General features: G+C 41.2%; 3 protein-coding genes across 3 annotated transcripts; all 3 read left to right on the forward strand.

The window, feature by feature from the left end:
- Positions 1-5,402: 5,402 nt before the first annotated feature.
- LOC127011830 (uncharacterized) lies at positions 5,403-6,609 on the forward strand. Its single transcript, XM_050890005.1, has 2 exons — positions 5,403-5,657; positions 5,713-6,609. Exons 1-2 carry the CDS (start codon positions 5,403-5,405, stop codon positions 6,607-6,609), a joined length of 1,152 nt encoding a protein of 383 aa, XP_050745962.1.
- Positions 6,610-7,582: 973 nt separating this feature from the next.
- On the forward strand, positions 7,583-8,275 carry LOC122817953 (uncharacterized). Its single transcript, XM_044091386.1, has one exon. It carries the CDS (start codon positions 7,583-7,585, stop codon positions 8,273-8,275), a length of 693 nt encoding a protein of 230 aa, XP_043947321.1.
- Positions 8,276-8,723: 448 nt separating this feature from the next.
- Positions 8,724-9,707, forward strand: LOC127011831 (uncharacterized). Its single transcript, XM_050890006.1, has 2 exons — positions 8,724-8,864; positions 9,380-9,707. Exons 1-2 carry the CDS (start codon positions 8,812-8,814, stop codon positions 9,705-9,707), a joined length of 381 nt encoding a protein of 126 aa, XP_050745963.1. The 5' UTR covers positions 8,724-8,811.
- Positions 9,708-10,629: the final 922 nt, after the last annotated feature.

The following is a 10,629-nucleotide window of genomic DNA, read 5'->3' on the forward strand; positions in this document are numbered from 1 at the left end:
AATGACGAAGTTTGATTGCGAGTTGTGTTTAGAACCAAAATCCTTTACTACTCGAAACGGCCTAAAAGTGCATACCTTAAAGATACCTAGATCTTCCTATTATTGTTGCTATTTCTGTCCTGAAGTACGAAAAATTTGGTTGCGAAACAACTTTAATAGGCATATTCTATTGATGCAGAAGAAAATTATCGAAAAAATAAACAACAATTATAAGAACTCCATTTCAAAATAGCTTTTATTTTATATAATTTTTTTTAATTTAAGTATAATATAAAATTTTAAATTAATATTCTAGACCAAATAAAACGTCGAGTAAAGCGCTGTCATCTCCATCATCCAACAAATTTAAATATGGATTTGCTGGTTGTGGTGGGGGCTCCAAAGTTTCCTCGAAGATGTGGTCATCGTCTGGGAGGACAATTCCGGGTCAGCCTCTTGGGTAGAATCTGCAGCAGGTTGAAATACTCTTCGTAGGAGACACATTTTGAAAAAAAATTAAAAATTTAAATTTATACTTTACGCACAAGCAGCCACGCACAAGCAGACCCACACACACAAGGACTCGAGGGTAGGGGGTGATACTAGAGTTCGTGGGTATGCACGTGCACTTTCTTATGGACATTCTCAGAAGATAGCGGATGGTCACAATATTTTGAAATGCAACAAAACGTTAGGATTCCCTCGGATAGGAAACACACTGATTATAATTTTAAACAAAACCGTCGAAAAAACCTCTGATCGCCCTTATTATAGTTTTTATCTTTGGTGTTTTTTAGCGTATAGCTAAGCTTTGAAATATAATTTTCTAGTTAGTTCTGAATTTCGAATAAAATTTTATAAAAATAGGGGGACTTTATCATACAGCTGTCATAAAAACGTTCGGAAAATTGGTGGGAAAATAATATGAAAGAAATTATAGCTTTGGGCCTTTTTGACATATTATTTTATAATATTGGGACTATAATTTTTTATATTTTTAGGAATCTCGAATTCAATTTAATAAAAGTCGGACCACTCTAAAAATGGTCTTAAAAAAGAATGAAATTTTTTTTTTTACTTCACTGAAGTCAGCAACAATCCTTAAAAATTTTGCATGGTGTTACTAATGTTAATTATTTCTTATGACTGCAAGGGTATACAAACTTCGGCTTATTTTGTTATTATTTTTTTTGTTCTTTATTTACGCAGGCAAAATTATGTGCGATAAGATAAAATTTTCTCCCACGGACACAAAAAAAAACAACCGTGGCCGGCAATTAATTAAAAATTAACATTTAAAAAATTTAACAATTTTAAATTTAGGATTTTACACTAATCCGAATTATAACATTTTTGAAGACGTAAAAGATTTGGCCGAAGGACCCTCAAAATTTTCTGCTTGCTTTAATTATTTACAGCTTCTTTTTTTCGCGCCACCATCACTTTTTACCTTTTGAAGTTGGTTTGGTCCTGTCCGGTAGGGTAATAAGTTACCACTAGTTGAGCGCCAACTAGGTGGCATTAGTGAGCGGCGGTTGTCACTGGTTTCTTGACATCGAAAAAGAGGAAACAAAGTAGTTGCCCTCTGAACCTCGCATTAATTTTTTTCTTGATTTGACAAAAGCTACCCATAGCTAGGTCAGCATTTTTGCCGGCGCGATGTTGATTATGGTCAACGGCTCTGGTCTTGCTGACCACAGTTAACTTTTATGTTAGCGAACTGACGAAAAAACCAAAACAATAAAGAATGTCGTATGAACATATGCATATCTGCATTTTAAAATATATGGAGACTTTAGTTAATGTCACATGTACATACATTAGGGGGTCCATATTTGTATTAAAATTTTTAAAGTCATACTCTCCCATGCCTATGCAGTTTAGGGTCTGCGAATTGGCTTCAAAGTTCAAGACTTATATCGACTGTTGCTTTTGATCAAATATATTATTTTCATATGGGTGGCCTTGACTTAGTTTTATTTCTCAAACTAGTTTGTTACATTTCCAAACAACTTTAAAAGCTTTAAAAATTATTTAAAAACATTTTAGCTTAAGCATAAGCATTGTAGGCAACTTTTTCTGTCGCTTGGTCATTTCGTTAACGCTGCACCATATTTATATTGCGTGAAAATGCATTATATCCGATTGAGACAAATCGGAAAACATTATTGTTTCGCTGTCGTGGGGGACCCGTTATTTACCACTGTCGTCTTGGTTCGGCAACGTGTTTACGTCGTTGTCCTGGAACACCTCTTTGACTCCAAATGGTAACTTGCATTTGTGTTACATCTTTGGCGCTTTGTTCGAAAGTTTTTCCAAATAATCTAGTCCTGTAGAGGACACTATATATTTTAGATGCACAGAAAAAATGGTGTATATGATATGATGGTCAATATGATAAAATCCAATATTAATTAATTAAGAACATTTTAGACATTATTATTAAATACTTAAAGCATACTCTGCCTTGGGGCGTACTTGAACATGGGAGCTTTAGCATTAGAGACAGACAACTTACCATCTAGTCTATCGCACACTGAACGGGTGTTTCTGTCGATTAGGAGAAGCTGGACAGCTGTTTTCTGGCGACTCTGAGAAGCAGTGGACAACAGCAGTTTTAACAGCGAATGTTAGATTTCTGCTGCTATGTTAGCAGGACGACACGACGAAGAAGACATAAGGAGAAGCTGGTCGCGTTTATAACCAAGCTTTATATTTCCTAATTTGTAAATCAAAGTTAGCATTAAGTCAAAGATTGAAAGTATACAAATGAATACAACTGGTGAAGTTCAACATATTTCCGAGTTTTTATTACAAAGTGTGTGAAGACCCCCAGAGTAGACTTCTGCTCAACTTTGACGATCGGGTGCGAATCGTCACAACAATTTTGTGGCCCATGAGGGGAACATACACTCATAACTTCATCAGCTTCCAATATTTGTAAACATACTTCAATCTTTGTGCTTCCTTGTGTGCAAATCTACTATTAATTTAAACCAGCAAAGTTACGCAACCTTTGCCACGTACATCGCCATAACGGAGCCTCGAATAACGGAGGAATCAAGAAGTCGAGGAGAATAGCGGATTCAACCCATGCCTATTGCCATTTCATGCGACACACTAGTCTCGTGAAGTTTGCCGTCCCCCTCCTTCAAAGCTTGATCGCAACACGAGCGGAACGACTGAAACAGGTAAATGTGTTTGTGAGAGTAATTGTGCGTGGTTTTTCAAAGCAGAGTGCAATAGGAAAACATTAAAATGGGTAAAAATGAAAGTAATGGTAGTGATTTGGCACAACAGGGCTCGGCACCTTTGGCTGTGGTCGAACCTTTTGCAGACATGTACGCAATGCAGATAGACTTATCTTCCAGGTTGACCCAACTAATTAAAAATGCTAAGAAGGACGGTCAAATAAAGGTCAGGTATCAGGTGATCAATCCATAAACAACACCCTTGTGCCCATTCCTGTTTCCACAATTCAGCTGCCCAAATTGCCCGTACCCCACTTTTCAGGAAATTTTGCATATTGGCCATCTTTTTATGACAGCTTTACGCAGCTAATAAATGAAAATCAATCTCTTTCAAACATTCAAAAATTTCATTTCTTGAAGCAAGCACTACCGCACGGACGAGACCAGGATATAAACCATATGGCATTAACAGAAACCAACTATGCAGTGGCATGGAACCTTGTGGTAAAACGATACAACAACCCTCGAATGCAGTTCATGTACAATATGAATGCACTGTACGGAATCGAGCCACTGTCCAAGGAGATCGCGGTGGAATTTGTTAAACTTGGCAAATGTATGTATTAGTGAATTCCGACGACTACACATTGCCATTGATTTCTGTGATCATTTGTTGGTACATCACTTACTCACAAAGCTGCCTATCAGGCCTGGGAACATTCCCTGGGCAACAACGTGGAAATCCCCACCTTCATAAAGCTGGAGGTGTTTCTGCACAATCGATTGGTCAGCATCGACCTAATTGAGAGTAGGAAATCAGCCGTTCCAGTTAGATCATCTATACAATCGACCAACCATCGCCAGACAACCGGGAAACTCCACTGTTAGGGGACACAGCTTCCACAGTACTCTTGAGTCTGGATCCATCAGGTGCTCGCTCTGCCAACAGAATCACGTTCTAAGACGGTGCCCGGACTTCCTTGCCAAGGATTGTTTCGCGCGAAAGGTTATAGTCGACCGCTCGAAGGCATGCATCAATTGCCTCTGTGCTTCCCATTCTCTCAGTCAATGCAGCAGCAACCGAAACTGCTCGCAATGTGGTCAACGGCACCACACTTTGTTACATTTCCCGAATGCTTAACAAAGTCCTTCATTGACTCCTGGAGTATCCCGACAGCATACTTCAGACTCTGGTCGGAGCGCAGACGCGGTACAAGATGCACCATCAACGCATCTCTTTAGCGCAGTTGCCTCCCATCTGAACTCAACGACCCTTCTTGCTACTGCACTGGTTCGGATCGTAAATAACTCCACTGGGCAGTCAGCTTTAGTTCGAGCTCTCATCAACCATGGCTCGGAAGGCACCTCATCACGGAAAACATCGTTCAAGCGCTTAGACTCAAAGGCATCCTGCTCGAGCTGAGATCACGGGAATTGGTAATACGTCGCATAATCAGTGCAGGCACAGCACCGACTTCACCATAATCTCATGTTCAGGATCGGATTTTAATGCCTACGTATCCTCAGCCTTCATCCTTCGGTCACTAACAGGTCATTTACCAAAAAAAAATGTAAACATTAAGTCCTGTAAACATCTCCAAGGGTTATCCTTTGCAGATCCTAATTTCTTCAAGTCGGGTCGCATTGACCTACTTATCGGTGTCGACATTATCCCGCAATTAATGCTTCCGGACATACGCAAAGGGACGGTTGCAGAACCAATTGCACAAAACACACAGCTGGGCTGGATAGTTTTTGGACCAGCTGAAGCAGCCCAGACGACATCAATCTCCATCCGTTGTAATTTGGCAAACATAAACAACACAACAACACAGGTTTTTCGAATTGGATCAGGTCTCCACAACAAGACAACTCAACGCAGAGGAAAGATGATGTGAAGACCACTTTCAACAAACTCATATCCGTCGGCCGAATGGGAAATATTTGGTTCGTTTGCCTTTAAAAACGTTGTTTGACCCCACACCGGTGATCGGCCAGTCAAGGCAAATCGCATTAAACCGTTTCCACGCCCTGGAAAGAAAACTTAATCATCGGCCAGATTTCAGTCAACAGTATGTCAGCACTATTCAAGAGTACTTTGATCTCAAGCAGATAAAAGAGGTAAAAGGTAGTGAGGAAGAACACACTAGGATCAACGCTCAAAGGCAACTCTCAATCTCTGCGTGCACCGTTCCACATCATGCTGTGATCAAAGACGACAATTTAACTACAATGATGCGCGTCGTATACGACGCTTCGTGCAAAACGTCTAACGGGAGGTCTTTGAATGATATTTTATGCACGGGTCCCGCCCTACAAAACGATATTGGAGGAGTTATACTCAACTGGCGTCTCCATCGGTATGTCTTCGTGGCCGATATAACGAAAATGTATCGCTGTATAGATATGCATGAAGAAGATGCCCAGTATCAGCGAATTTTCTGGCGCGATGAAAAGGGACTCATCAAGATATATTTTTTGACTACAGTAAACTTTTGGCACTGCCTCGGCACCCTTCAAGGCGATTCTAATCATACATCAGATTGCATCCGACGAGCGCGAACGCTATCCTCTGGCCGAGCATGTCCTTAAAAAAGAAATCTATGTGGACGATGTTCAAACAGGACACGAGACCATCGACGGAGCTCTAAAAATTCGCAATGATGTCATCGCAGCTCTGCAATCAGCAGGCATGGAGCTCAAGAAGTGGGCATCCAACCATCCAGATATCTTAGAAAGCATCCCAACTACAGATCTCTCTAACAGTAGCATTTTTGAGATAGACAATAAGGACTCCATTAAAACTTTATGGTTGTATTGGCATCCAAACAAAGATGGTTTTGGTTTTAATCTTAAGTTTTCTCTCAATCCTATATTCACCAAACGTTCTATACTATCCACAGTAGCACGCTTATTCGATCCGTTGGGATACCTGGCACCAGTGATCATCGCTGCGAAAATCCTGTTGAAGGAAGTTTGGAGTTTTCGTATCGAGCGCAAGGATGAGCCTCCCGCATCATTAGATTGGGACGACCCATTGCCAGATAAACTCGCTGAGCGGTGGCGACAGCTCATTCAAGAGCTCCCCGACAGCGAAGAGATCCACATCCCTCGGTGGTTAGGCTTCGATTTAAGGCATGTCTCGACGTTGCAACTACACATGTTTTGTGATGGATCATCCATGGCAGCATGCGCTTATCTTCGAGCTAGTTGTACTGATGGTTCCGTGCAGGTTAACTTATTAGCCGCCCGCAATCGAGTCACACCAGTTAAGCCGCTAACACTTCCGAGAGTTGAGTTATCCGGAGCCCTGCTGTGTACACAATTAGCCGATTGGATTGTCAATCAACTTCAAGCATCACATCACACCATATCCGTACACTACTGGTCGGATGCAACGATGGTGCTGTATTGTATCAGCGGTGACCCTAGGCGTTAGAAGACATTTGTGTCGAATAGAATTGGAGCAATCCTGGAGGCAAGCTCGACATCGCAGTGGAGACATGTTCTTACGCAAGAAAACCCAGCAGATTGTGCTACACGCGGACTCACCCCTTCCCAGCTGAAACACCACACGCTTTGGTGGAACGGACCACATTGGCTGCAGCTTTCAGAGGAGCATTGGCCAGTCAATCCAGTTCAGTCCCCAAAATCAGAACTTATTTCAGGAGAGCAATCCTTAAAGCACATCGGAGCCCACATTTGTATAGAAGTGCAACCATTTATCGAATCATATTCCTCCTATAATAAACTCTTATTCGTTACAGCACACGTCAAACGATTCATTAATAATACTCGTCACAAAAAAGCGGATAGACTCACCGGCCCTTTCAGGTATCTGAATTTCAACAGGCTTTGTTCGCACTGGTGCGGATGGTTCAACAAGAAGTCTATTCGGAAGAATTATCAAGACTACGATCCAACAAATTTCTATCCAAACACAACAAACTCAGCCAGCTATCACCGTTTCTCGACGATGAAGGGCTCATGAGAGTTAAAGGCAGACTTAAGAATGCTTTGCAACTCTCCATGTCTCAACGCACACCAAGAATCCTTCCAAAGGCCCACCACCTGACGATTTTGGTTATAAGGAACGCTCATCACAGCACCTTACATGGCGGTGTGCAACTAACTTTATCTACAATTCATCAAGTTTTCTGGATCGTCAACGGTAAACAGGCAGTAAAAAGGATTCTGCGACAGTGCGTAACCTGTTTCAAACACCGGCCGTCACCATCAAACCAACTGATGGGAGATTCACTAGCTCACTGTGTCAATCCGCCCAAACGGGCGTTCGAAGCAACTGGAGTTGATTACACTGGTGCGATTGAGATAAAGTCATCCAGATTCAGAGGTCACACTTGCTATAAAGCATACATTGCAGTTTTCATCATTTGGAAGCAGTCACGGGAATGTCGGCACAGCATTTTCTGTGGGCGCTGCAGCGCTTTATCGGACGTAGGGGTTTTTGTCAACGTCTATACAGCGACTGTGGAACCAACTTTATCTCATCCGACAGGTCTCTAAAGCTGTGGACCAATGAATTCTATAAAGGAATTGAAGAGACAGTAGTTCCTGAACTTACTCATCGAAACATTCAGTGGCATTTCAATCCTCCACATAGTCCAAACTTTGGAGGACTCTGGGAATCCAACGTAAAAGCTGTTAAAACCCATCATTATCGATCGTTTAATGGGATTCGAATGACGTACGAGCAGCTGTCTACCATTCTTGTCCAGATAGAAGCGTGCTTGAACTCTCGGCCATTATGCCCCTTAACGTCTGACTTAGATGATTTGCAAGCTCTCACCCCTGCACATTTTTTAATCGGGGATTTGATGATGTCACTCCCTGAGCCTAGTCTTAAGGATTCTTCATTGAACACAGAGTTCCTGAATGGTCAATGGATGTTTTGCCTCTTTTGGAGAAAATGGAGTGCAGATTGGCTATCTCATCTGCAGGCGCGCCCCAAGTGGCGCCACGAAACTGACAATCTTCAGCGTAATGACATGATCATCATCAAGGATGATCGAACTGGTCCTTCTGACTGGAAATTAGGGCGAATCATCATTTACATCCTGGGTCCGATGGGCTCGTTCGAGTAGCTACAATTAAGACCTCAACGAGTATTTACAAGAGGTCTGTGTCAAAGATTTGTCGTTTGCTCTTGCCAAGATTTACTGAAGAGTCTAGCCCAAGTACACAACCCATGCACCTTTGAATATACCCGCATTCACTCCATAACACACTTCAACCTTTTCAGAGTTTAAGGCTTTGAATACTGGGTCCAGTATTGGGGGCGGCATGAACTGGTGTTTCTGTCGATTAGGAGAAGCTGGACAGCTGTTTTCTGGCGACTCTGAGAAGCAGTGGACAACAGCAGTTTTAACAGCGAATGTTAGATTTCTGCTGCTATGTTAGCAGCACGACACGGCGAAAAAGACATAAGGAGAAGCTGGTCGCGTTTATAACCAAAATTTTATAGTTCCAAATTTGTAAATCAAAGTTAGCATTAAGTCAAAGATTGAAAGTATACAAATGAATACAACTGGTGAAGTTCAACATATTTCCGAGTTTTTATTACTAAGTGTGTGAAAGACCCCCCGAGTAGACTTTTGCTCAACTGTTTTCCGCGGGCGTTATGTTCAAAAGACATGAAAACCATGCTATTGCAAGCGATACAACATGTTGGAAGTAGGTCTCTCTTTTTACGATGTAATGAAATATACGAAAAGAGAGAATTCGAGAAAATTACATTTTTTGGTATCGATTTGACATTATTTCATGGTAAAAATGATGTGTAGAAAAAACCAAAATTTACCGTGCGCATATCAAATTGATCTTGACTCGTTTTTTTTTGTGGTAAATCCGTTGTGTCAATTTCGGATTTTAGATGGCCAACCAAAAACATTTCGGAATTGTCTATTTTTTATTTATATTGACTGAGTTTAGAACGTGAGCGAAAAACGTTGTGCGATAGACTAGCTGGTAAATTTTCAGTCTGTGATGCCAAAGATCCCATTTTTTCCCGGGTGAAAAATGCTTCAATGCTTAAAAAAAGGAATCCCGCTATAATGCAAAAATTATATTACCGAAATATCAAGGTGATCTGTTTATTTCTGTTAGAGTTTGAGCAGGGGAGGCCGGCGACCAAAAAAATCGTGAGCTCGGGGTTAAGCCTGTCTAAGCCCAGTGTACTTCTCCCCAAGCACAGCTTTGGCAAGTCCCGTACGTCAAGTAGAATTAAGCAGCTTCTGTCGCGATCACCCAGAAGGCATAGCGGTTGATCAGCCTGCCGTTCCAGGTCGTGAAGCCCCGGAGCGGCGAAACGGCCAAGCAGCCGACACGTCAGGGACAAACATCGAGCAAGGATCTTCAGGGAGCAACAAGACTGGAGCACCTTGTCAACGAGGCGAGAGGACATTGATACAACCAGAACCGTCGGAGACACCAAGGACCTCAGGTGGCGATATCAAGGACAACCGAGTTACCAAGCCACCTGTAATTACGAGTATACCCGCAATAAACCCACAATGAACCCGTGTATTCTGTGCTTTCTCACTGAACTACTGGGCGGTCACGTTTATATAAATTTGGTGGGACGGTCACACACGATCTACCGAGCTTGTCGCACGAGTCACATAACAAGCAGAACTTAAAAAATCAGTTCGTTACAGTTACTAAACGCGGTCAATTTTCATATTAATGATAAATCTTACAATTTAATGGTTCGCAGATCTGAAAAACATTTTCAAACCCATATTTTGGTTTACGCCCCAGAACGTTTCATTGGTAAATTGTCAAAGATTCTCTCTCTCTTTCCGCAATGACCTTATGGCTCGCATAAGGGACGCGCTCATTGAGATCACTGAATACCTATCTCTGACACGTCCCATAAACGGCGCAACGCATAAGTATACCTGTAATTTAAACTCGAAAGATTATAACACATCGTACAAAACACTTCTGAACGAGGCAAAAAAAAGTTCTGATATCAACATTTGTGACAAAAATCTATTTTACAATTTACTAAATAAATACATTTTCTTAATTTTTAAAAATTAAATTTCCAGGACTTTCAAATGGAGTTTGGATTTGCACACTGGTTAGGCAGTGTAGGTAAACTGGTAAATGTGGCCATTTTTCTTGATTAATAACTTTAAAACGATTATTTTTATAAGCTGTGTTGTACACTAAAAGTTGGGGAATCACAAGGACTATATACTTTAAAATGTTATTTAAAATCGTTAGAGCCGTTTTTGAAAAAACAGAAAAAAGGCTAAAAAAAATATCTAAACAAAAAAATGTGGAACATTACTTTTATACGGTGGTATTTAGACAAATCGTGCTTAAAAGGCGTAGATAGTATTTAGAAATACATTTCTAACGACGTAAAGTACTGTGGCCTCAGTACATCACAAGTTACGGGTATACAAAGCGTAGCTTTTTATTGCTGTTT

The sequence above is a fragment of the Drosophila biarmipes genome, unplaced genomic scaffold, assembly GCF_025231255.1.
Source record: "Drosophila biarmipes strain raj3 unplaced genomic scaffold, RU_DBia_V1.1 ptg000013l, whole genome shotgun sequence".
In the NCBI taxonomy this organism is placed as follows: Eukaryota; Metazoa; Arthropoda; class Insecta; order Diptera; family Drosophilidae; genus Drosophila; species Drosophila biarmipes.

Excerpts from the sequence above, each read along its gene's own strand:
- LOC127011830 (XM_050890005.1), top strand. The coding sequence starts at position 5,403 with ATGATGCGCGTCGTATACGACGCTTCGTGCAAAACGTCTAACGGGAGG. Across the intron at positions 5,658-5,712 it reads AGATATATTTTTTGACTACA|ATTGCATCCGACGAGCGCGA; the intron begins GTAAACTTTTGG and ends ATCATACATCAG.
- LOC122817953 (XM_044091386.1), top strand. The coding sequence starts at position 7,583 with ATGTCGGCACAGCATTTTCTGTGGGCGCTGCAGCGCTTTATCGGACGT.
- LOC127011831 (XM_050890006.1), top strand. The coding sequence starts at position 8,812 with ATGTTCAAAAGACATGAAAACCATGCTATTGCAAGCGATACAACATGT. Across the intron at positions 8,865-9,379 it reads AGCGATACAACATGTTGGAA|CACAGCTTTGGCAAGTCCCG; the intron begins GTAGGTCTCTCT and ends CTTCTCCCCAAG.